At 44.8% G+C, this 27705-nt stretch overlaps 1 protein-coding gene across 2 annotated transcripts in view; it reads right to left on the bottom strand.

Moving 5' to 3' along the window:
• Positions 1-27705, bottom strand: part of MAGI3 (membrane associated guanylate kinase, WW and PDZ domain containing 3) — a 1323293-nt gene that overhangs the window by 730989 nt on the left and 564599 nt on the right. For both annotated transcript variants that reach the window (XM_086923326.1, XM_086923327.1), the window contains exon 4: positions 8076-8279. In XM_086923326.1, the coding sequence (XP_086779452.1) occupies positions 8076-8279 (204 nt within the window). The remainder of the gene's footprint in view (positions 1-8075; positions 8280-27705) is intronic.

The following is a 27705-nucleotide window of genomic DNA, read 5'->3' on the forward strand; positions in this document are numbered from 1 at the left end:
GATGGGCACTCTGCAAGTTTTCAAGGTGGGAGGTTGGGCACCCACTGAGCAGGGAGAGAGGGAGGGGAAAGTTGGTTGGGGGGCTGTGGCGAGGTTTATGGGGGTTGGTATGTTTTGCTCAATGTCTATCTTACAATAATGCATGGTGGTACTGCTATGAAGGGACCCAAGAGAATATGGTTTATCCACAGAGGTGGAGCTCCATGACATATGATGGGTGATCGGGCACAGGTCAAGATATGGATGTGGAACGATAAGATGCTGGGGAACAAAATTAAACGGATGCTGGTATTGCAGTACCTGAAGCGGCACTCCCCAGATGTGGTTCTTCAGCAGGAGACGCACCTGCGAGGCAATAGATGTAAGGCGCTTCACAGGTTCGGATACAGAATAGTGGTGCGTTTGAGCTTTACATCAGCTCTAGGGAGGTGGGAACATTGATTCGCAATACTTTGCTTATAGTAGTCGAGGGTGCATGAACAGAGGACTCCGGGTGCATGGCAGGAGTAGCTGGCAGATGGGAGGGACAGACACTAGTTTTGGGCTCCTGCTACATTCCGCCTGGTTTACATTCCCTGACGTAAAAGAAACTGGGTTCCTTCCTGGCAGACCTCCCCCATGGGGTGCTACTGCTGGGGGGCGACACAAATGCTGTTATGGATGCTGCCTTGGACCAGTCGGGTGAGGGGCGGGAATACAGGGGGGAAAGTGGCTTACCGGGCCTAGGGTATTGGGGACTTGTGGCCCACGCACTGCCCCTTCCACAGACAATACACGGTCTACTCGGCCAGGCATGGGTCCTTTTCCAGGCTGGGCCATCTCTTCACACCTACGGCTCGGTCAGGCGACTTTGCGGACACCCGCATACTGGCGAGGGGAATCTCGGACCACTCTCCGGTGAGTGTTCTTCTCAGGGGCTCAATGACCGCCAAGGCATCCTTTCCAAGGATAGATTCGTGGAGACTTGGGGACGAAAACATTTGCGATAAACTTCGGGAGGGTTCCCAACTCTATTTTGATGAAAATCGGGGCTCAGTGGAATCCCACTTAACGTTATGGGAAGCCTACAAAACAGTTATAAGGGGACAAGCTCAGGCACTGATAGGCGCCCAGAAGAAAGAGGAGGTCTTATAAATTAGACAGTTGGAAAATGAGATGGCCACTCTGTGAGCGTGAGGAGAGTGGGACGCCCTCGGCCAGACACAGTCATGCGCTGGCCCTGAAACAAAAGGAACTATGGGCTCTGGCGGAGAATGAGGCGAGAGCATACTCCCTTGCTACGCAACACAGGATATATGATCTGGGTGACAAAAGCCTGAAGCTTATAGCATGGCTGGAACGTGGGACAGGGAGCGCTCCAGGGTGGCCGAGGTACGGGATGGAGAGGGGAAGTTGGCCTTGAAAGGCTCGGATATAGCAGAGGCATTCGCGTCACACTTTGAAAAGGTCTACATTCCGGTGTGCACTAGGTCGGAGCAGGACTGCGCAAAGTTCCTGCAGGATTTCGCACTGCCCACACTGTCCCAGGTGCAAAGTGACCAGCTAGAAGCTGAACTCACAGGATTGGAGATTGGCGAAGCTCTTAATACGCTTCAGTCTGGTAAGGCGCAGGGTCCGAATGGGCTCCCAGTAGAAATTTACAAGCAACAGGCAAATATTATCATTGACCCACTCCTGCAAATTTATTTAGAGGTGCGTGAAGCGGGGAGACTGCCGCTGGATCAAAGAGAGGCCACCATAGTGGTAATCCACAAAGCGGGGAAGCCGGCCGATCAATGCTCCTCCTACCGGCCGATCTCGCTAATAAATGTTGAGGCTAAAGTCCTAGCCAAGGCACTGGCGACGCGGCTGCTCTCAGTTCTGCCTGATTCAGTGCATGTGGATCAGTCCGGATTCATGCCGCACAGGAGTACTCGTCATAATCTACGACGCTTATATGGGGTCCTATCTATAACAGAAGGCTTAGGTAACACTCAGACAGCATTGATGGCGCTGGACGCCTAAATGGCCTTTGACAGTATTGAATAGGCATACCTATTCATGGTTCTCTGTCGACTGGGACTTGGACTGATATTTTGCAGCTGGGTGTGGCTACTGTATGAGCGACCAATGGCGAATGTCAGAGTTAATGGGGTAGAGTCCCGGGCTTTGCCCCTGCGTAGGGGAACCAGACAGGGGTGCCCACTGTCCCCCCTTTTGTTCGCCCTGGCCCTTGAGACGCTGGCACACTGGATCCGGAGGGATAGGTCGTTCTGGGGCCTGGCGTTATCCAAGGAGTGGGAAGGGCGCATCTCCCTGTACGCGGACGATATTGTCCTGTATATGGCCAGACCGTACCATTCGATAGTGCAGGCGATCCATCTTTTTGAATTGTTCGGTAGCTATTCAGGCTACACGATCAATTGGGCAAAGTCGCTGATCTTCCCGCTCTGGGGTCCCCCTGCGGATCCCGGCTAGATGCCCGGTCTCAATCGCGGAGAGTGGATTTAAATACCTGGGGATTTACATCACAGAGATCGAGCAGAGTTCTTCACTAAGAATTTGGAACCCCAACAGCTGCGTTTGGAAGCAGATGTGAGTCACTGGAGGTCACTACAGCTGTCTCTTATGGGGCGGGCCGCAATGTTTAAAATGCTGGCAATTCTGCAGCTCTTGTATCTTTTACAAAATACGCCATATCCGGTTCCGGGTGGGGTATTTCAGAGGATTTCTCAGGCAGTGCGGACATTGCTCTGGGAGGGGGGCAACCCACGGATAGCACTGCGCAAGTTAACAAGGGGAGTTTAGGACTGAGGGGCTGGCCCTCCCAGACGTACAATTATACTACTGGGCTTCACAGTTGCAGTTGGTAAATGACTGGGTATATGCGGCGGGTTCGGAGCCGGCCTATAGGGTGGACAGATGGGTCTTGCCTGAGGGTAACTACGAGCCACTCCTGTATGCAAGGAATCGGAGTAGGGAACTGCCATCGCACACTGGGGTAGTGATCCAGTGCTGGAGGGAGGCAAATCAGTTCCTGGGCTGGAAGGACTCCCTATTGGGTAGAACCCTCTTATGGTTTGGGGATCAGCTACCCGAAGTGACCAGATTGACAGGCGTCAGGGGTAGAAGTTAATAGGCATTGAGTATTTAGGGGATGAATGGAAAGGAGACGACCCCCGACCCATCTACTATTTCCAAAAAGAATACAAACTGCACAACACACAGCACTACCACTACATATGGCTTACTCATGCCCTACGTTCACCAATGTGGGGGGTTACATCGCTCCCGGAATACTCCCCTCTGGAGGACAGGCTCTTCCTGGACCCTATAGTGGAAAAACCCACGTCCACAATTTACCGTAAGCTTATCAACAACATGCCCGATCCCCTAGTGTCCCTGCAGGAAAAATGGGAGGGTGACATAGGGGCCCTGGAGGACGACGACTAGCAGGATGCACTGCAGAGTCCCTGCGAAATAGTAATTCGCGCCAGGTTCCGACTGGTACAGTTAAAAATTCTTCACCGGGTTTATTGCCCCCGAACCCACTTATATGTCTGGGGAAGGAGTCAATCGATCCTTTGTGCTAAGGGGTGCAAGGAAAAAGACACATTATATCACATTTTATGGGATTGTCCGGAGATTGTACCGTTCTGGACTAAAGTAGTAGACACAATGACAGTGGTGGTGAGTACCCCGGTCCTGATGGAGCCTAGGTGGTTACTACTGATGATCAAAGGGGCCATGGACTGGTCCAGATACACCGAGATCTGGCTAGCAATGGCGGCAGGTGTGGCAAAAAGAAACATAGCAAGTGGTAGGGGGGCGCAGGCGCCCCCGCAGTGGGACCAGTGGCTGATCTAGACTGGTGCCAGCGAGCCCAAGAAACTAGCTACATGTCCAAGGGCTGCGTAAATAAATTGAAAAAGGTCTGGGGACCGTGGATGAAATACAGGGCATTGAGAGGCGGATTATACCCATATTAATGAATACGAACAAACCTTCCTGTGTCTGCGTTAGCACTACACTGTATTTTGCAATCTCATCTTACGCCATGCTACTTGATTATTGTATTGATGTGAATATCATGAGCAATGTTAATAAAAAGTCTTAAAAAGAATTCTTGTTTCAAACTTGAGCCCTGCTGTAACTTACTGGTCCAGTCTCTGAGTCTTCTAAGTAAAGTTTGCTGCTCACAATGTTTTTTCTCTCATATTTCCTTCTCTTCATCTTCCCCTCCACTCTGTTCTTCCTCTTAGTTTGGTTGACCTTCATGGCACTCTGTTAAACATATTTTGAATATGCAGTTCTAGTTATATTGATGGAGCTCTAATCCCTACCGGGGAAGAAATGCTATAGAAAAATGCTGTAAATAAATAAAATATGCATTTCTGTTTAAATAAATGAACCCTACTATCTTTGTCTTAGGTTTTCCTAATAATAAGATCAGACCCATTGCATCTACCATAAGCTTACCTAATGAGGCTATAGCCTGTGTCACCATAATGAACTTAGACCGATTGTAGTGATAATAAAGTTTCCAACAAGGAAACCATCAGCTGTACAGCTGATGGTTTGGAAAATGTATATTAATTGTTATATAATTATATATGCTGGTTCTGTTTTAATCAATAAATTACCATCTTGCTGACTCTGTTGGTACGGTCCTCGTTCTTGCTGGTGCTGGCGTGGAGGCGGTGTCTGCGAGCGCAGAGCAGGCTGAGGAGGAATTTCTTTTTATATATATATATATATATATATATATATATAATTACAAATGTGTACAGTATTATAATGCCAAAATAATGTAGAACCTCTCCTCATAGGGCCTAATATGAATTGCAAATCTTCTATCCCCGTTGCTTGTTCAAATGGATCACCAAAACCTAAATCCTTACCTACTATGATGATCTGTGCAATTCAAAGTGACAAAATACCGGCCTCCATGTTTTAGCACAGCACAATAGCAATTCACTCTTAAACGCCTTTTCCTTTAACCCCTTGGCCGCTGGGGGGGTGACGTCACTAGCCGTCACTAGCCACGGACGCGCTGTGCTTGTGACGGAGTCGTTCCGTCACGGCTCCGCCCGCTCAATAAAACGGCCGCGCAGGTGCGGAATTGACGCCGCGTAGGCGGGGCGGCCGCACCGTGACGGAACCACTCCGTCACCAGCACAGCGCGTCCGTGGCTAGTGACGGAATGGTTCCGTAACGAGCACTCAAGGGGTTAAAACATATTTTTGATGATCAGAGGCAGGCTTTGCCATATGTTTTCATAATAAACAGATCAAACCTATGGAATCTGACAACTTTTCCCAATGAACCACAGGTCCACTAAACTGAAATTGAGCTGGAAACCATTAAACATAAAAGGTATAAAAATATGTACAAAATTACAATGGGCAACACAATATACAACTAATCTCAAAAGGGGCTTACAAGGATTATCACAGTGAAACACTTCTACCACCAGGATTCGGCAGAGGGGTAACCAACACCCAAAGCCTTACATACTTCAGTAATCTGTGATATTCAAAGTAACAAAATGACTGTCTACAGCCTGTAACACAATGTAATGCCAATCCACCTTTAAATGTATATAGGCTTTAACAAAAGCTTTTCACAATAAAATACCAGGCCTTCTACATTTGTAGTAACTTTTCATAATAAACAGATCACACCTTTGGCACTGGATATAACTTTTTCACAGAGAACAAATCAGGAGTATAGCCTTTATCATTGGCATTCCACTATAACATGCTCACGTCTACTGTACTGAGTAAACTTTCTTACCAGAAACCCATCAAACACACAGTCATAAATTTACAAGTTTATACAAAGTTACATTTGGCAAACCAAAATACTATTTCTCATAAAAGGGCTTAAAACGAATTATCACAGTGCAAATTTTCTATCTGTATTTTTTGTCGCCAGAGGGGTGTAAAACACGGAAACCAAAGCCTTCTGCTGTAATCTGTGATATTCCATGAATCAATATATAACTAAACAAGCTTTACTAGAGTAACACCTACCTCCCCTATTGACTTTATCATATGCTTTTCAAAGTAAACACACCATGCCTACTGCCTTAGTCCTAAAGTTTCATATTAAACAAGTGAAGCCTCTAGTGTTGATCATTGTCTTGTGCCCATAACAAACAAGACGCCCTGTACTGAGCATACATTTTCACAGTAAGCAAAAGGGCTTTATAAGCACTCGATTTTCAGAAAAAGCAGAGGACTTCTGCCCAATCAAATGCTGAACTCAAGGGAATAAACATTCAGGCAGAGCGAACCCCCTTTCCCCACCCACACGTCACTCAGTAGTGCTTTTGAAAGCTCTTTTTCTGTTGAAACTGACTAGCAGATTCGTAGACCTTGCCTTTATATCAGCCGAAACGTAATTGGCGATGCAGTGGTTATCTAACAATGCACTACAGGCACTGACATGGAAAGCAGAGCTCATTAGGTACAAGGTAGTGGAAGACACCACTGAAGCTAAACAGTGTAGAGCCAGAGGATGCAGCAGCAGGAGACTAAATAGGACAAAAGGCTTCTCAGGCTAGCCAGAAAAACAACATATCCCATTCAGTAGGTGAATTTCAGTAATTTGATCCAACTGGGAAAGGCGCAGTAGGCAAAGACGTTCCCCCCTCTCCTTGGAGGTGTGAGCCAATTGGATATTGGAGAATGGAGGGGTGGCAATTAAATAGCAAGGAATGATTGAATGGGAAAGGCGATCAGCCCTGCACACTGAACTGGAAAGGTGTGCAATATTAGTACCAGCACCAAGGTCTCCTACACTAGTTAAGAAGTATGTGACAGTGTGCCTCTTTGCCTTGACTAAGTATTAAGACTGTCCCTAAGCGAAAATGCTATAACAGTGGTATTAATTATTGAAGAGCAACATGGGCTGGCACAGCACTGTGACACCCCTAAATAATCTGTTGCTAATAACTGATACTATATAAAAGACTGTATGTTGTCATCTTTGCCACATTGTGATAAACATGTAAAACTACAATAACAAATATTGAATACAAAAATAATGTCCATGCTTTGTAGAAGGAAAAGTGAACTATGAGAATGCACCACTTCAAACTGGCTATTGTGTACGGACAGTAGGATTAACATTCCCTGTCTAGAAAATGTGCATAAAAGTGGGACCCAACCCTTGCTATTTGGTTACAGTTCCAAGTTCTTCACTAACTAAAGAAAGGAGTATACTCCCCGGAGTACTCAAAAGACTACAGAGATCCAGGTTTAGTATCTTTGAAAGCCAGTCTCCCAGAGGGTTTGACACTTAAGTTAGGGGTCTAGCTGTAGCCTGGCCTGCTAAAGGAGGAGAAGGAGTGCTTGACCCTGCAGGTAGAGACTGCCCAAGAGAAGAAGATATACCCAGAGGGTGGGTAGCTTAGAAGAAGTAGATTGAACTAGCGATTTCAACTGAGCCAACCGAAGTCTGGAGAGGGTCTCATGACTTGCACTCTTCAATGAGTGTCTTGTATGTGCAGTCTCTAGTTGGTGGGATTTGCTTGAGTGAGTTGAGATCAGTCAGTCTTTCGAAGTAAAGAGATATTAATCATGTTTATTTTAACACAAGGAAAATGTGATCATATATTGTGCAACAGCTAAAGGCAGACGTTTAAAAACAACAGTTAACTTTCAACTATTAAAATATATTCTTTAATTACTGTAACCATTACCTCTCTTCCATTTACACTGCCTTGTCACCATGAAGAGTCATTTGCATTCAGCAAAATCACCACTTCCATTAAATCATGTTACAGAGGTTAAAGAAACAAACTTTTACATCTGATTTGTGGAATGCTACCTCTGTAGGGGGTCCTAGTCAAAAACATTTGCAGTACTCAGAGGAACACTTTAACATGAACGTCACTCCAATTCTTTTAACATTTAAGTGTGATTGTAAAACAACTAAACGGATCTCACTATTATTTATTGTTTACATCCTTTAGTTTAAGACCACCCAAAATTGATAAACAGTAATATCAAAAGGTGATCTGGTTTCTGGGGTCCTATTCCGAACACACTCCACAACAAATGCCACCTCAGACCAACAGAAGCAACTACCTGTGTTTCCGCTGCCATTTACTGCTTCCTTGTCCTCCTCATCCTCCTCCTCGGGGAATGAGCTGTCGGTTCTCTCCATCTTACTGACCGAAGTGGTTCTTTTTCTCTGTGATTCTGGGGCAAAATCAAAAAGAACCTGATCCACAGGGTCCGGCTGGAAAGGGCTGGGCTCCGCCGGTGGCTTGGGTGTGCCATAAAAGTTGCCTAAATGAGAAATGGGAGATATGGGATGAGGAGGAAGAAATCATCAGCTTGTCTCATCTTGTGAATCTTGGACTAATTTAAATCGAGATATTTTTCACCACGCCGCAGTTTACAACCACTGATCATCGCTGTATAGGAATTAATGCCAGCAGCCAAGAAGAGGAGGTACAGAGAGAAATAAGGGTTTTCCCAAGGTCATATGGTGAGAAAAGTAGCTCAATCAAAAATGTTGTAGAGAACCAACCAAATTTCATTCTCAATCATTTTTGGGTTCTCAATATACCGGTTTTAAGTGTTTCAATCTAAATCCATTACTTATTTATTGATGATTTGTGAGGCACCACATTTCACTAGTAGGCCACTCAGAGTACCCCAGGAAGAAAAGGAGATAGAAGTAGAGATAAAGGTCAAAGTGGGAACTTCTCTTTGCAGAGTATCTTGACACATCCTAACTTATCCCCACTGACTACCCTTTTTACACTGCCACATCCAATTCAATAGTCGTCCTTTCTAGTCATGGTCAACTATCTTGTGTTCCCCGAGCCCATCCTTTTGTAGAGAGCTCCATTGCTATGTAGCTAGGTTTACACTCTATGCATCACATACATATATTCACCTAGTATGAATAAAGCCCGCTTAGGAAGGAAACCAACTTTAGCAAACACTCTTAAAACAAGCATCCAGTGCTCCAGTACAGAAGCTGTGTACAACATACTTGGCAGCCTCTACAATATTGTCCTTATAATCGGAAGCCAGATTTCTAAACCAGACACAGATGCTGTATTTCAAATGACTGCTGAGCTGCTGGTCCTCGGCTGAGAGGATGCTAGGTGGGTTTGAAGAATCCATTCCACCAACTGGTAGATGCGGAACAGCAGAATCAGGAATGCTGGTCTCCTGTTGGAGCGGGCATGGCCCAGGTGCCAGCGTGCTTAGCCATCTGCTCATAGAATAAACTAGTGAGGTGGGGAAACGGTAAGGAAAGCAGTGGACCAAATAAGATGACAGCAATTAAAGCTTGGAAAGAGAAACATTGCAGCTACTACCGCTGCTCTAGTGAAAAGGATGTGGAAGAAGTCTAGTTATATAATGTACACAGCAGTTTAGATTATGGGCGATGGCAGTCCTGGCTAATCACTGACCTGATCTTGGTAAGGCAATTGGCTCACCTTCAAATGATCCATCGTATGAGAGATTCGAACCCTTGTCCAATACTGCAAAGTGACATCGGCCGCACTCCACTATATACTGCCATATGTACCTGGGGAGCTACCCATTTTGTTTCAATTTAAAGCTGGCGAATAGTCCAGCACACAATGCTACACTTTTCTAGAAGACAATCTTGCTATATTCACTTTGGAATGTCTTTTTGCATGGAACCAATTTTTACTTTTAAGAAAAACATATGCATTCTTTTTTACAATGCAAATGTCAGAATGATGTCATATTTGTTTTCATTTAACGCCATACGTTTTTGGAAAAAGTATACATTGTAAATTTAGAATTACTTTTATCATCTCCGTTTTACTCAGTAGGCATAACATGGAAGTTCTAATAACAAATACTTCCCGAAGCGTTGTGGAGAGGGAAAGGTCTACTGAACTGTTGAAAGTGTGCAACATTAGTTTCTTTATTTTCTTCAATGTTGGTTCAAATATCTAGAAAAAAATATTTCAGAAATCAGCTGCCAAGGATAAGTAGAAATACCAAAGCACTGGCAAAAAATGTTTCCGAAGAAAATGAGCAACACTACTCTGTAATCTGCACCTACAGGATACACGCTTTCCACGCACACATTCAGAAGAGCACATGTCAATCACGTCATAGGCCAAGCCTCGTGGCTGACTGCAGGATGGAAGGTCTCCTTTCCCACCACAGTTCGTGGCAGCTCAGAATCCCACCAGTGCTTCGTGCAGTCAGTCACTCCTGGGGTTGGGCTGCTTTCCTTTTCTCAAAATGGGGGTTTGGGTGGCAGCTGACCGGAGGAAGATCTGCTCCCGAGGACTTTGGGGAAGTGATGCAGTCCAAAGGAGTGCACAGCAGGTTGGGCTACTTTATAGCCCAGCATATCTACCCTCCATATCGTGTGCCAGCCACCATTTTAACGTTGTGACCCGGTGGCTGGCACACTTCTTCGTTTTGTAGTGCGTTCTGCAGGTTGGGAGGCGTAGATTGGAGGCACAGCGTTAAAATTATATGCAATCATACTCACCTATGGAGGACGATCATGTTACACAATCGGTTCGCCTGCAGGCAGGCTCGACCTGCTGAAGGATGCTTCCAGTGGGTCAGGCGCCCCGCGTTTGTCTGCGGGGAGGGGGGTGCTGGAGCGCAGGCCCAAAACATTGGCCCAGGTAAGAGGGAGGGCATCTCACGTGCGGGGAGAGAGGCCCCACATGTCAGGAATGAAGCGGTCGGCTTGGGCAGGGTGACATGGTGCCTGCGGCCCCACCTGTGCTGCGGGGCAGCGGAAAATATAAAAATGTGTTGGGCGAAGCCTCCTGCGGAGGCGGGAAGGCCTCGCAAGTTAATATAAGGATGTAGGAGTGCAAGACCTCCAGTGACGCACCAGAGGTCTCGCCGTATGCAGCAGTGGGCGTGGCCATTCAGCAAGAGGCCTCGCAATTACCTGGCGAGGCCTCTCATGGAGGAAATAAGGTTGGGCTATGGTCGAGGAGCCCGCTGGCCCGTCTGATGCCAGGAGCAACAGGGGGAACCCTGTGGATGGTATCATCGGCAGGGAGCCCCATGTGCAGCAGGTCTTGATGGGGGTGGAGGCCACGGAACCTGCGGCAAGTGGGGAGGCCAACATAACTATGTTATCCATTGGGGTCTAGGCCGGGGAGCCCCATGCCGGCGGGTAGGCCCACTCATGGACAGGGCGATATGTGCGGGACACCAGAGTTGGAACAGAGGACCCCCCCTGTGTGCACAGCTCAAGAAATATCACCTCCAGCAGAGCGGGATGAGCGCAAAGGGAATGCAGGGGTAGGACAGGGTGACCAGCAGGACTCTGGGGTTAAAAAAGAGAGCATAGAGGTGAAAGTCCAGAAATTACCGTGCATGGGGACTGCAAAACCTTTATGAGCGTATTTAATGCCATTGACGAAGTAGAAACTCTTGAAGCAGGTGTAGGTAGAGATCTTAAAGCTACTACATAGAGAGCTGAGGTCTAAGGAGGAATGTAGGGAAGAGAAGTTAAAACTATCCAAACGCCCTGAAAGTCCCAGTGACGATTGAGAACTTGTCGGCGGCTTTCCTTACCTATGCCAGCGTCTACTGCAAGAAGTTCCTTGAGAGAGCAGTGGCCATATTCAAGTACGTAGATGTCATCAGGAAGGTGCATCTAAATTTTGTGGGGAATACATGGGCTCAACAATATTGAGAAATTCCAGGACCTTCTAGCGGTAGACCCAGACGCCCAATGGGGCTAGTTAGACACAGATGTATGGTAGCACACCATGGGCCAGCGAAATTGGGCAAGACCGTTTTTACAGCGAGTGGATTGCCAATAGTATAAAAGCTCTTTCTGGGTCGCCAAACCCGAGGCGGGGTGGGAGGGGGCAATAGAATCCAAGGGATCAAAATGGGAGCATGCAGGGACTGCAACAAGGGCCTGTGCACAAGAGAGCTCTGTAAACTCCGACATGAATGCACAAAATGCTCAGGCAGACACTTGTTGGTTGCCTGCCTCTCGGCTGGCACCCCCGCCACCACAGGCTACGGGCAACAACAAGGGAACGCAGGGAGTGAGACAGGAGTGCCCCAGGGGAATCAATACAGACAAGGGGGGGGGGGGTCCGGTCTGGAAGAGGAGCACAGGAACCTGGAGGGAAAGGCTCATACACCCATTTACATTGAGAAATTGTCTTTCTGGCTCTCCTTTTATGACAGGACTGATGACGATGCGGTATGGCTACAGGGGTTTAGGGAAGATTTCAGGCTGGGATACAATGGCCCAAAAATACACTGTTGGGCGACCAATCTAAAATCAGCGGTGAAGCACCCGCAAGTACCTAGAGAATTGTTTTTTATAGAAATACAGGAAGGGAAAATGGCAGGCCAGTTTGACACCTGGCCCATGGACCAGTTAGTTGTGCCACCTATCAGTGTAGTGCCCAAGAAGGAAGCAGGACAATATCGCCTGATTCAACACTTGTCCTGGCCAGAGGGCCAGTCAGTGAATGACTTCATCCCCACAGAGCAAGTGTCAGTGATGTATTCGTCCGTAGACGTAGCCTTAGCTTTGGTGGAGAAGGTCAGAAGGGGGTACTGATGGCAAAGAGCAACATCAAGTCAGCTTTCCGTCTGCTGCTGGTACACCCTGACGACTTTCATAAGTTGGAGATTCAATTTGAAGGCCAATGGTTTGTGGACAAAGCACTCCCTATGGGTTGCTCCATTTCATGCGCCCTCTTCGAGTGTTTCAGTACTTTTCTGCAACGGTTATTCACTTGGCACACAGGGGTGGAACACAACACACTACCTGGATGACTTTTTCTTTGTGGGGACAGCAGGGTCCAGAGACTGTCAGGACTCACTTGACAGATTCTAAGGTTTGATGGCAGATTTGGGGGCTCCTCTAGCCCCGGAGAAAACAGTGGGGCCTACAACAGTGTTGGCATTTCTGGACATCGAAATTGACTCCGCACCAGGGGAGGCCCGGTTGCCAAAGGACAAGAAGTCTAAAATTGTGGCTTTACTTAACACAATGATGGCGAAAGAGAAAGTGATGGTGAAAGAGGTGCAAACGCTCCTGGGACATTTGAACTTTGCATGCAGGGTGGTAAGAGCAGGGAGGACTTTCTGTTGGTGCATAGGTTTGTCCCTTTCGGGACTCCCCTTGCCTCACCATCATGTCCATTTGGAAGCAGGGGTGCGGGAGGACCTGCGCATGTGGAAGGCCTTTTTACACGATTTTAATGGCCTTTTTACACGACTTTAATGGCATTCCCCTGTAATCCTGGGCAGACATGGACTCGAACGCGCATATTTTCTCTGACGCTGCGGGTGCCTGTGGTTTTGGCTTATACTGGCAGGGACACTGGTGTGCTGAGAAATGGCCTGTAGAATCGAAGGAGGGCAGAAGCAGCATTGCCTTCTTGGAATTTTTTCCCCTGGTTGCGGCTGTCATGTTATGGGCCCCTCAGGTGTCTCACAAAAGAGTCCTTTTCTGGGTAGACAACATGTCAATAGTGTGGGTAGTCAACTGGCAGTCGTCCAGGGAGCCACGGCTGTGGCAGCTGCTGTGAGTTTTTGTGTTGCATTGCCTTAGATTTGATATTTCCTTCAGAGCCTGGCACGTTCCAGATGTGGACTATTGCATTGCTGATGATTTGTCTCGTTCTCAGTGTTGAGAGGTTCCGTGGGCTGACCACAAAGGCAGATCAGAAGACTCATGTGCCACAAGAGCTATGGTTCATAAGAGAGAGAGGCTGTTACGTCCAAATCATACTGGGTCTTATTGAAAGAGGACAGCCCAGGGTGACTATTTCAGGGCAGTTGGTGGGCATCGCTTTTATGGGCAAACTGTGGTGGGGGTACCCCCCATCTGCAGGAGAGTTGGAGAAAAGAATCCTGGAGGGTTGGGCAAGGAGGACAGGCCCTGCAGGGCCTAAGCGGAGGCCGATGACGTTGGATATTTTGATGCACTGAGGACCAGTAGATGGGATTGTTTTTGACCATCATGTTCCGGCTATTTTTTGGAGCATTTCGGGTTTCGGAGCTACTGGGGGGAAAGAGTAGCAGGGGGCTTCTCTGGGAGGAGGTGTGTTTACAAGAAATCAGGGTGCAGGGATGGTTAGACAAGTCCAAGACTGATCAGAGAGCAGCAGGGAAGGCAGTGTTCTTGAAAGCTTACACAGTGTCACTCATTTGCCCAGTGCGCTGCACAGAGAGAGTTGGAGGCTGGGCGGTTCACTTGGGCAGAGTTTTCATACACAGCAATGGGAAACCTGTAACGGCTTTCCAATTGTTATCTATCCTACGCAAGGCGTTAACAATATTAGGTTAGGAAGCCAGCCAGTTTGGACCCATTCCTTCCAGATTGGCACAGCAACAGAGGCTAGCAGAAGGGGTAGGGGCCCAATAGAATAAGGGAGATGAAAATCAGGTTGCTTTCGGACTTATATCAGGGGAGGGTGTTGAAGGAATGTAATTTACACGTTGTCATCTTTATTTCTTTTGTAGGTGTCGTCGCCGGTTCCTCGGAGGCGGGAATGACTGTCTGGATCGTGGGCCACTCCTTTGCAAAATAGGCAAATCGGCAGGCTAGGGTGAACTTTCATGGTCACAACCTGGATTTCAATATTGACTCTTGTGGAAGTGGAAAGGGAAAGGTGGAATGCGATGGCAGGAGCGGATACCGTGGTTGAACAAGCTCAAAGGAGGGAGGGAAATGTCCAGACGTTATCATCCATTTGGGAGAAAATGATTTGGTGACTCAAAAGGGTTTGTCCTTAATTAAGGAGATGATATGGGACCTCAAGCAGGCTGGTAAGGGTTGGCTTAGGCTGCTACACAATGTGGACATAGTTCATACTCCGGAGAGTGTGGAGGGGGGCTATTAAACCGTCAGCCATAGACAATGCCAGGAGGAAACTGAACAAGTAAATGAGGGCATTTTGCAGGAATAACTGTGTTGACAGGTTACAGCATTCAGACTTGAGATTTGAGCATGTGGAGTTTTTTTTTTTTTTTTTTTTTAGAGAGGACAGAGTTTATAAGTCTTTTATGAGGATAGAGCTCTACCTGCTCCAGTTGAAGTTAACACTAGCCAAAGTGTTGGGGGTTGAGTAATGGGCTCGGAGTATGGGACTCACTCCTGTTTGGGTAAGGAGGGGTGGACCGGACCAGGTGGATAGCTCCTGGGTGGCGGCTGTCTGGGAAGTTGCCAGGATTTACAAAATTGTTTGTCAGCGGCAGTTCGGGCTAAAGGGGAACGAGTAGGAAGTTCACAGCTGGACGACATAGGAAGTTAAAACGTTAGGTAGGAAGTTCAATAAGGTTAAAAGGGTAGTTGAGGTAGGAAAAGGGGAATGGTTTTTTGAGGTCCCACTTTCAGTCTAGCAGCTCCGATGCACGAGTGGTATTCAAGTTTGAAGAGGTTTATCGGCGGAGGGATCTGTTAGGGGAGGTGGGAGTTGACCCTAGGCGAGTAATAATGTATAGTGAGGATATAGTTTTGTAAGGCAAACGCCCATGTTATGTTGTAATCTGCACCTGTCTCAATAAAACAGCCTTTTTCACACAACCCAGATGTCAGTGGTTTGTGCTGCCCACTCTTTCCCAATGCTGTACAAGCAATCACTACGACACATTTTTTATTTTGCATGGATTTTACACTATGTGCAAAAGGCGCTGGCATTGAAGATAAACCCTGGAACGTAGTACCTTAAGCATTAACTGCCAAGCTGCTTTGCTGCCTACGTCGAGTCAAAAAAACGGGTGCAAAAAAACGGTAGAATTTGGGACAAGAGTTAATTTCAACAAGCAGCCCCCAGTCTGTAAGCGCGCATAAGTACTGTTACTTGGTCGAACACAGAGCCTATGAAATCTAAGGAATATTGCCACACTGGCCTCCAACTCGGCCAGAAAATAAGCCATGCAACCCAATAAAATGGCTACCATTAGCAAATCAGATAGCTAAAAAAGTGGCCTACATTTCCAAATCAGAGACGTTTTGAACTTGCACAAACACGCTGTATATGTGTTTCAAGGTATGGGAGACTGCATGCATGTGTGCTCGCTGCAGGCAAACGTTGTGGTACTATTACGAAAACAATCAGTACAAATCAGGCCATAAAACAGGCCCATAAAGACCCGCACTTTGCATGTTCTCCACGGGCTGTATTGTACAGCTTAGGTGGAGAGCATGCCCAGTCTCACAGTTCCTCTCTGTGCACTGAACCACAGCGCTCAGACCAATCACAATGCTGCTCTAAGTTAGCACTGTGATTGATCAGGGGATGCTGGGAGGCTGTGTGCTTCCTGCTAGAGGAGAGGCGGTGTCTGGCGACACCCAGGTACGTTTTCTTTTCTTTTTTATTATTTTTTTCCTAACTCTGCCCCCTCCCGCCGCCATTCCCTACCAGCCGCCACTGACACTACCTTGTCAAACCACCCCGTCTGGCAATGCCAGACAGGCACATAGGGTGGTCCGACCACAGTGGTAACAATTGCCAAAGCAATTTGATTTAATTTAATGTAATAAATATTTGTTAAGTATAACAAGACGTTTTGAAAGAGGTTGGACGAGTTAAACTCCAAATCTCACAAAAACAAGGGTGATTTTCCTTGGTCAGAACTAGTTCCACCACAATGTCCATACTCCCATATATGATCAAATACATCGTGAACAACTTCATGAACCCCTCTGGTATCACGTGAATGAGGAAAGAAACAAATATTACCACTTGGTTTGGAGGACTTTGTTGCAACTATATTAAATCTTAATTTTTTCTCCAACCGACTCTGTCTTTGGGGCTCCCCTAAAGCATCTTCATTTATTTTAAAATGCTATCATGGTTCTTGTGTCATCCAAGAAAAAAATCTATTTGCCTTGTTTTATTTTATACAATACCCATCCTCCCCGGGAGATGTACCCTTTCCACAAGTATATATCATCTCAGTCTCCCTAATACACCGTTGCACTTCATGCTTTTTAGAGGACATTTGATTCATCAACCATCTTAGGCATATTAAAGTCCACTTGTTTCAGTGGGTGCCTCCAGCAGGAGGAGGCACATACAAACTTGCCAACAAAGACAGATTAACCTCAAAAACATTTGTTAGACCATAATAATAAGAATAGTTCAACATAGGCGGATTCAGAATAAAATATAGATTTTAGGGGACTCTCTATAGTCATCAGGATAAGGTGGTAAACTTTAAAAGGGCTTCAAACTGTAAGGATGGCATGAATAATTGTACCTATGGAAGTTCCTCACGAAGCATAACTTCGAATTCGAAGTAGTACAGCAGTAGGTTAAAAAGGATTTATTTGTACTGAAACAGAAAACTACATCTGCTACAAAACAAGAACACTTTAAAATCACAGGCTTAGTGATAGCGAACCAGTTATAATGAAAGTCACAAACAAAATTCAGATTTCAAGTCAGCAAATCTGGCATGGACATTTATTTTATCATAGAATAATTATCATATACGGATTAGAACTGTGGCATGTGTTTTTTTTTCCCACGAGAAAAACACCGTTTGCAAAAGACTCCTTTATTCCTGACTGGGATATCTCATCTTTCACAGCCGTATATAAGCTATTAACAAATATCTTGGAATAAGTGGCGTATGGACATCTGACAATGTGGTGGGCGAGGGAGAGCTGAAGATGTTGTCACACTCTATTAATATGACGCATACACATTTCTCACTACTAGGTACCTCAAATTTCATACTCCTGGTCACTTGTTTAACAAAGAGGGTGAAATAGTTCTATCAAGTTGTGCATCCTCCACCACCATGTGGGCCCGGGGAGGGAGGTGGCTGGAGGGGGAGGGGCAGAGGGCGTTAACAGCTACGGTAACCCAAAGCAAGCAGGAAATGGCCCTTAAAAGTGTACATAGGTCAGTTATGGCCACAAGCACAATTTACAGGATTAACTATCGTGGGCTGCTAAACAAGACACCACACTCTCCATTCCCCAAATAGGGTGGTCACTGGAAGTACTTGGTATAACTTTTACGCAAATCAAGTATGACCTAGAAAGAAATCAAGAAGGAGAATCCTCTGTAGAAATGCTCTGTTCTCAGCATGACAGTCCAGTGCCCAGCCCACCCTGCATAATCAGGCAAATCTATAGTCTGCCTCTAGCACCCAATATAGACTATAAATACAAGTATAAGTTCCCTATGCCAAGCCTACTGCGTATGTCTGAATGGGATATCACAACCGTAAGTGGACAGTGCGCCTTATATTCCGTCTTCTTTACTATAGCACTGGAACTACTAGTGAGTACTTTTAGACAGGAGATATACTTTAGAGGCCTTTTCTATTGTTACTGTCTGTGAATATTATCTAAGTGAGAACATATGTTTTATTCATTTTAAAAGACAAATAGCACTGTCTGCAGAGGACATGCTATTATTCCTGAAATAGGTGCAAACAGATACAATGAGTGCCATAAGCACCATGGAACTCTTTCTAGCAATGTTAGGGTTGAGAGTCAATCGGGGCAACGCAGGGGAAAACACCATACATCACACTGAGAGGGAGGATATGCCACGAAGAGCTTAGTAGACTTAAATGGGAGTTGCAGTCAGTAAAGTAGCTAGCAGTCTGTATCTAGAGAACGTGCAGAGTTGCGTGAAATTTGTGCAGACGCTACCATTGGCAGAGTCTGGAAGGGCTGTTCTAGCAAAGACAGCAACTCAACCACGTTGCTGTATTTTTTTTATCATCCTGTTGATCTAAATACCCCCAAAAATGTTTCAGGAAATAGATTCAGTCCTAATAGAGGGAACAAACAGGCGTAAAGTACCACCCATCAAGCTAAGGCTCTCTATCTCGCATGGAGAACTAATAGCCCAAGATTTTGAAATATGCTATCTGGCTGTCTAGCTACAATGGGCCACCAGGTGGAGGAAAGAATACTACACGTCAGACAGAGCCGACATACCCATAATGGAGATCTTGATGCAAATTCAAACACCTACAGTGATGGATGAGATAGGCAGTATTTTAGTTATAGTAATCAAGTACAGCTGGACAAGAGACTACTGCAAACATGTGTCCCTTTCTTTGGAACTCCCACTAGCAAGTCTGTTAACATTTCCTCATCAGGAGCCATGGAAGGGAATATAGAGCAGGCTAAAAAAAGAAATGTAAACTATCGGGGATTTCATTCATTCATTTAATCTTTATTTCGGCTCATTTCGGCCATAAAAAATGCATTATAACACAATACATTAAGCACAGTGAATACAACATACCAATTGGAAGCAAGATATATACATTTCAACAATTAGAGCATTAAAAATCATCCATTTTAAAATAGGCATAATAATAAAAAAAATCGAATAATATTACAGTTTTCATCGCCAGCATGTGTCAGGGCAACCTAGCCTGAATCTAATATACACACATTTGATATCTATAGATCAAGAGCCAAGTTTTTCCGTGTATACCCAACATTCAATAGGAATCTGCTAACGCAAAACACTGTAAGGCGTCCAGTGTCAGTTTTAACAATCCTATATGCCTCCTGGTATGATCGAATACCTAAGGCTTTGCACAAGGGTTTGATCCATCTTCTCCTAGCTCGGTCATAGGCAGTACAGAAGAACAATATGTGACTGTCATCTTCTCTTAAGTTTAGTTTACAGCAAGTACAACTTGTACTTTTTGATTGCCCTGAGACCTTATCCCATCTAGCTAGTACTGTTTTTGTTTTTAGTATGCCATATCTAAATTTTAAATACAGGCTTTTTGCTAGAGCTGGTTGTATCTCATTTAAAAATTCTTCAAACAGTGGAGTATCCTTAAAGTCAAGAAAACTGGATCCACATGAATGATTGTTTTGGTAAATGTGTGTTATATAGATCCAGAATTGGTTCTTAACCTGGATCTTACATCTTTGTGTTAAACAAGCTGGATCATCCCAGTAGTGAGCAAGGCCTATCCGATGGAACCATATGTTAACATGCTTAAGCCAGGGGTTTGTATTATAAATATCCAGACTCTTGACTTCTATGATATCTTGTCTATAATCTGCAAGTTCGGGAGTGCTCCTGAGTCTGACCCAAAACAATAGTGGCCTAAGTAATGCAATATGATCTGTTCGTTTCATGTTTAGATCCATAAACATTGGTACGAGTGGGGTACGTTTGGGCAGTCTCAAAAGCCTTCTAAAAAAATAGTTTTCACTAATCGTAAAGATGTTACCTGCATTTGTACCCCAGATTTCAGCTCCATATAAAGCACCAGATTGAGCCTTGAATTTATAAACTTCTAGTGCTTGTGAAATGGACTTACTTAAACTAGCCCCATGGCGCTTTATAATAGGTAAAGAGCTCTGATTATATATAGTTTTACTCTTTTCGATTTGCGTACTCCATGAGGTTTTTGAATCAAGGGAAACACCCAGGTACGAGAAGTTTGTAACCAATTCAAGCCTTTGGTTGTTTAGAAGAAATTGCCCTTTGAAAGTTTTATGTGGGTTTATGGACATACATTTGGGGTTTTTTGCATTTATTTCAAGGCCTTTTGAGTCACAGTATGTTTTAAAAGTGTTCAAAAGGGTTTGAAGGCCCATGGGCGTTTGCGAGATCAGGATTGTATCGTAGACAAATAAAAGGGAGGGGATTTGTTTGTGAATGGGGAGTATGCAGACTTTGGAGAGCTATAAGACATATCTACAACGTCCCAGGGCCGGACTGGGAACCCAAAGCCGCCCTGGCAATTTTGTCTGCCCTGCCCCTCCGGGTGGCAAAGCGGGGGGGGGGGTGCGGGGGGCGGTAATAGGAGTTAAGCGTGAAGCACTGCTGCTTAACAAAACCAACCCCCAGAAATTCTGCCCCCAGTAACATAACTGGCGCCCAGCCTTCGGGGCAAACGCCGGCCATCCTGCAACATCCTGGGTGGCACTTATTTTTTAATCCATTATTGCGGGGCTCCACAAGCTCTGGAGGAGAGGTCACACTGCACCTCAAACACATCAATGATAAAAAATGATATACTCCATCACAGTGATTTAAATGTCTTTCACATTTGGCAAAGGCCTCTTTTAAGTGTCTTGTTCTCTTCTAATAGCAATAAAATGTGTTGGCAAAAAATATATATGATCAACTGATGGCAAGTAGAAAACAATTGTATTGTTGTGTAGGGAAACACAAAATCCTCATTAGAACTTCTCAGGGTAAAAGGGGTAGGTGACATAGCAAGCCGCTTTTTGAGGTGAATGGATAAGCTAAGAAATGCACCCAAATAATCCAGAAACGCTAGGCTAGGACTAATTCCTTTTATTATATACACACAGAGTATGCTACCTCAAAAAGGATTAATAAGATGTATCCAGATGCAAATGTGAAATGTTTTTGATGTGGGAAACTAGGATCAGGCTTTATACACATGGTATGGGGATGGACAGATGTACATAACTATTGGCAACACGTGGTGGGCGTCACTATCCGCTACAGATAAATACATCCAAAGAGTACCTGAAACATGCTTACTAGGGTTGCACCAACAGTCAAAGCTACTAAACTGATGAGTAGGTTTATTGATCTAGCTTTGATACTAGCTAAACATCACGGCACGTACTGAAAACCTCACCAGTTTACTCTGGTGGAACAGAAGATTGTGGTAAGGATCAGGAAGAAGCATAGACAAATCTCTTATTGCACTAAGGAGTTGTCAGTCAGAGAGCCTGAAGCAGAAACAAGGTTTCAAGTCGAGCTTGGTCAGGAGCTATCTGCTACCATGTTGTAAACCATATGAACCTGATATGTGGGAGGGGGGAAAAAGAAGCAGAACACGCTCCACTGGGTGAGAAGGTCTGTTTCAATATTTTTATACTTTATTTCCTCGGGCGACAGGGGGGATATTGCTCACAGGTTGGATCATGCCACTCAAAAACAGGAGCTTTAAAATTCTAGTGATAGGAGACATCTGGTAAAAGCAAAGAAAGTGTTTTAGATGTCTCACCAGCCTCATGTGAGCAAATAAAATGTATAAATAAAAAAATATACGTATATAGATACTGAAATGAGATTTAAGGAAGCCCTCTTCACCCACTGGTCTGTCCAGCTGAGTTGCCATTCCCCTTTTGTTTCCACCCTCTAAAGCATGCAACACCGGTCAGCCTCTCGTACTGTGATTTACCACATTTCATCTCATCACAGGTGTGCATCCTCCTAAAAGACAGTGCACCTCAGTGCCAGGGCTGTGGGGACAGTAATATAATATGTGAGTGATTTTTTTCTTTTCCACCTTTAGCCTTTAAAAAAAAGCCATGGGTGTCTTTACAAACCAAAACAATACACTAAAATTATAAAGAAAAGAAAACAGTCTGTGGCTTCAGATAGAGAAGACAGTAACTGCAAAAATAAAATGCAAAACAGAGGGTGACATTACAGACCAGATTTTGGGATGTTTGCAATGGTGCAAAAGAAATTGGACAGGCCAATGTTGGTGCCTGTGGGATTTTATGTATCTCCTTCTGGTCACGAGTGATTAACCTCATTCAAAGCACATCTCTGACCACATAGGGTCTCTTTATGGCCTGAGCCACATTACATTTATATTTTGAATGAGGTCAACTGATCTTTCTCTATCGTTACCGTCTGTGCATATTATCTAAGTGAGAACATACTTTTTATTCATTCTAAAATAGAGAAAAGGAATAATCAAGTCGCTCAATTACATTTTAATTGAAACATCAAAAATGGTGCATGTTGAATTTGCTCCCATTTTTAAAACGGGTTATTTCTGAATTTGTTATTATTGTATTGTATATGCAAATTGCCTAAACGTTATCTAAATTCCATTTTATAATCTCCACTTGTTGTAACTAGGGGTGGGCGGAACTCACAAAATGTAACTCCATGTAATTCCGTGAATGTACATAAAAACTCTCCCCACCTCTGTGGAGTTCTGCCAGCGGGTAGACTTAGGCACATCTCACTGCTCACACTGATTTTTAGCTACGAGAGCTTGTTCCGTACTATAAAATCAGAGCGAATGGCACCACGCGGCACGCCAGAGTGCATTGCATCTTTGTGCTCCTCAAGTACATTTTCTATTTGAGTGACAGCTTCCTCAATTCAAACAGTCGCAAACTGCCGCGCCCATCCACATGAAGAAATCTTGCCACAAGGTGTGCTAGTGCCTAAAATTGCACTGGGGGACTCAAATTCTCACTCGCCAATGTATGTCGGCAAGCCAGAAATTAGAAAAAATCTACCATACGGCAATTGTCAGAGTTTTGCCAGAACTCCGCGTCCCAAGCAGAATGCAGAGTGGGAAAAACTCAGCTGGTGGAGTGGAATTTTTGCCAACCCCGACCCCTACTTGTTAAAGAGCACTCAGGAGTTGCTGGAACTGTGGGCTCTACAGAAAACTACCAAAGAAATAAACATGATGATGGCTAAGTAACAGAAGTATCTCATCAGGATTTGATGGCACTGCTTTCCCAACCTGTTGCCTCCAATGCTGCCCTGGTGGGAACATCTCTATGTAATGTTGTCTAGATGTGCTCCCAATTACAAATGTTGTAAAACGTTATGAAGAAATTGTTTGCTCCGTTTTCAAACCTCTATATCATTTTTCTAAAGGGTTGTTTACTATAATTGGCATTTTAACTGTGTTTTAAGATCCAACTTTCAGATAAAGGGTCCCTGGCAACAGATGGGTGGGGGCGGGGTTTGCTTGGTCCCCGAAGGATTTAATGAGTAGAAGACGTGAAGAACTATCAAGTAAAAGAGACTAGCTCTGTGGGTCTATTCTGCCCGTACTCACTTGCATGAGAAGTACTTCCAAATGAAAGAGCTTCTCTTTCACCACGACAAGAGCATTTCAATTGGAATTGCTCTTGCTCTTTGTTCTCAGATCAAAATGAAGTACTCTGAAGATAGAAAGAATGTCTGCGTCCGTGCATCCGCATCCAAAATGAGATGTTCTGTTCTCAGACAGCTTTTCAACAGGAGGGCTAACTGCTTGAAAGTATGAAAAATGCTCTGAAAGGCAAATGAAGCCTCTGCCCATCAGCATAAAAACTAAAAGACAGAAGTAGTTGCAACCCTTAGATAGTACTACAAATCTACTTGAAATGTGCTTCATGGAATCGATGTGCCACTATCCGGCTTTGATCTTACAAAGAAAGATGGTGATATAAGGATTCCATGGAGGCAGAGATGGGTACTGTAATCGCTGTTTCAGAACGGTGAAGGTCTGAGTCTGCATCACTGGGAACTAGGTTGCACAAAACCAGCTGCTGGTGCGTACCTCACTCCCTGCAGGTACCACAATTGTAATCCAGTGCACTAGAACAATATGCTGCAAGGTTTTCAGATGTATGATGAATAGTGTCTGATATATAAAGAGAGGCTCATGATTTAGTCCTGGCACATTCAAAGAATTTTAGAAGGAATGTTCTCTGGACCTTACTTCTCTTTCAGGAAATCACTGGCTGTGCAACCTAAGATTTCCCGACTGCCCACAAAAGGCTGAACTAGCACACAGGCTTTAGCATCTAAAAGACTTCAAGGAAAGCTCCATGCTCAGAGTACCAATTAGCGAGAAAGATGTATATCAATAATGTATAAAAGTAAACCCAATGCAGACAGCAAACACTTATAAGAAAGGGGAGCATGGAAAGGTATGAGGTTGCATGTCACAGCTTTAATTTTTTCTTGTGAAACCTTCCAGGTTGGTGAATACAACATTGACCAAACCGGATACTGTCCTTATGAAATTCAACAGATTAGTCTATTTGCTAATATCTTGCAGTAGGTGGAGATTTGTATGCTTTTGAAGCAGGGGGTGACGATCGGGAGCCAGTGGCGTATCGCCCATTAACAATGAGCAATTTTGATGTCAAAATATAGTGTAAAGTAATGGCTAGGCGTCTGTCTCCATATGGGCCACTCTTGATACATGTAGATCAATGTGGGTTAATACCTAGGCTATTAAAGCACCTGGAAGATTTCAGAGAGTAGTCTGATTTACGGCTAAATAAGCACAAGTCTTTGCTCTTCCCTCTGGCAGAACTGCCCGCATTGCTGCTGGAGCGACTTCCGGATCTTGGGCTGATATGGGAAACGGGACACTTCAGATACTTAGGAGTGCAGGTGACGCATGATGACTCCCTTCACCTCAATGTGTCGAGGGTGGTAGGAGCGCTCAAAGGATCAGTGACTGACTTATTGGAACTCCCTGCCGCTCTCCCTTATGGGTAGGCTGGGGTCTCTAAGGTGGTGCCTATACGTGCTCCAGAATTCTATGTGCAACATTCCTGTGCATGTATTTAAGCACCTGAACTCAGTGTTGGTCTCTCTGTTCAGGGCGAGCCGTCGCAGAAGAGTAACCTTCCATACATTGACACAGCAGTATGAGGAGGGGGGACTCTAAGCGCCCGGAATATATGTGTACTATTATGCAGCTCAGTTGCAGCATGCGGCGCGGTTACTGGATGATGGAGACAACTGGGAAAAAAAAGACTTCTGAGGGGACGAGTTCAGCCAGATAAACTCCAAACAGCTCTGATAGAGAGTACTGGTGTCACTGGTGATATGCTCTACGTGGTCAAACAGACCGCAAAATTGTGGTAATCGTTCATAGAATGCACATTAAAACACACCATTTTACAAGGACCTCCCCAAATGGATACTTTCACCAGTGCAGAAAATGTTGGATGGGATGTCATTTCAAGCATGGAGGGGGGGGTTTGTCAGGTATTGGCGGACCGGTACCCAAACTAAACTTTATCTCCTACGAGCAGACTTGTGATTGTTTCGAGCTGGGGAGAGGCCAGTTCCTTCAATATGCCAGACTCTCAGATCTGGCTAGGGATGTGGCTCACATCCCCAAATGTTTCGCCATCTACGCAAACACTGGACATAATGCTTACCTGTGGCTCTGGTCGGTGGCTTATTTCCCTTCTGTATAGCACAAGGAGATCAGACACTGTGGGCTCTCCTCCTAGGGCCGGCTCGGCATGGCACTGGGACCTGATGGACCCCCTGACTGAGTCAAAGTGGAAAGCGATAAACACACTCAGAATGTCCTGCAGTGCGCGATTAAAGTTGATATATTTCAACTACTTACATCGCACATAAATGACCCGATAGGTCGGATCCGCATTGACCCTGCGCGTTCGGATGCGTGCCCACAGTGCGGTGCTACGGGGGCAGATTTTCTGCGGCTGCCCCGAGGTACACTGCTTCTGGACACGGGTGGTGGAGTCTGTGAAAAAGGGAATACATCTTAGGGTACCGACAACCCCACTACACTGTCTACTAGGACATGTTACAAAGCCCAGGAAACACAAATTGGAGTACAAATTATTACAACTCTTCCTGTTCCTAGCTAAGCGTAGGGTGGCGATAACCTGGATGGGGAAGCGTTCCCCTTCTCTGGATGACTAGATGAGGGATGTGCTTGAGTAGTACCTTGTGGAGGAGGTTCATAGGAAATCTAATAGGGGGGACTTGGAGGGAGTTATGCCACATGTTTTTAAACCCCGAGGTGCACCTGAATGATCAGCATGGCTCGGATAATAGGGGATGTTCGGCTGAGGAGGAAGCCCTTTGATGTTCAGATGTTCTTATGATAAGCATAGTGCTGACGGATGACTAGTAAAGCGGGTGGTAATGGTAACCATGTGCTATTTTTATAATCTTGCACTCTGTCGTAGATCTCACACAACTGTAAATATTTCCCTGACAATCTCAGCCTCTATTGGTTTTACTCTTTGCAAAAAAACAAAAAATAAAAGTATTTAAAAAAAGAGAAATAAGCACCACTTCTGGAAAGTTGGCAGAAGGAGTGTACAGACTGAAAAAAAGAAAAAAAAGTAATTCATTCCTTAGTAGCAGCAGATCTATATCTTAATGTAGGAAACAAATTATCTATGAAAAAGCCTGCTAAGTTTTATGAAAACCTATAAAAAAAGCTTAACTGGAAACAACAAGCAAAAATTTGTGAGCAGTTTTAGGTTATCCCCACCTACAATTACAGATTGAAATGTAAAATGTGCTAGGTAATTTAAAGGAAAGTTCCAGTTCCATTAAGGAAGTGGAGAAGAGGATTATGCACCATTATCTTTTTTCCCTGACTCCAACACCCATAACAAGTTCAAAATCAGAAGAAACAAATCGAAAACTGGAATAACTACTTTTCCCAGAAGCATGTCACGATGATGCGCCACAGATCCAGCAATCGTCCTTCATATCTAGCTCCACTTCCCATGAAACTCATTTTTTTCATGTGATGGTCAGTTAAATCCAACCCACACTTCTGGATTACTATGCTTAGAATTCAATCCTGTGAAAATTAGCAAAGCTAAGAAAAAAAGACAAATATATGAACTCAATCACATATCATTTGACACATAATATATCAAAGAACAACATAATCTAATCATACTGTTCGGATAAACAGAGCAATTGAAATCAGAGTACTTCTACCTTATAATTAGGCTACCAAGCGTGGAGTTACTTGGAATTCTGAAAATTAAAGGGATAATCCTCGCATGCACGTCCTTAACAGAATTGTAAATTTCCGCTAAATTAGTTAGGAAATTTTACATTACGTGTCAGGACCAGAAGCTTGGTGCATGCATGTTCAAAGCATACTCCCTTAACCACTCCCAACAGCAGCTTAAAACAAGTCCACAGCAATTATGATCTACTTCCGGTCTACTTCCCAAGGAAAAAGCATAGGACTCAACTGCACCTATGGCCGAAAGAGAACT

This window comes from Lissotriton vulgaris, chromosome 5, assembly GCF_964263255.1.
Source record: "Lissotriton vulgaris chromosome 5, aLisVul1.2, whole genome shotgun sequence".
Classification (NCBI taxonomy): domain Eukaryota; kingdom Metazoa; phylum Chordata; class Amphibia; order Caudata; family Salamandridae; genus Lissotriton; species Lissotriton vulgaris.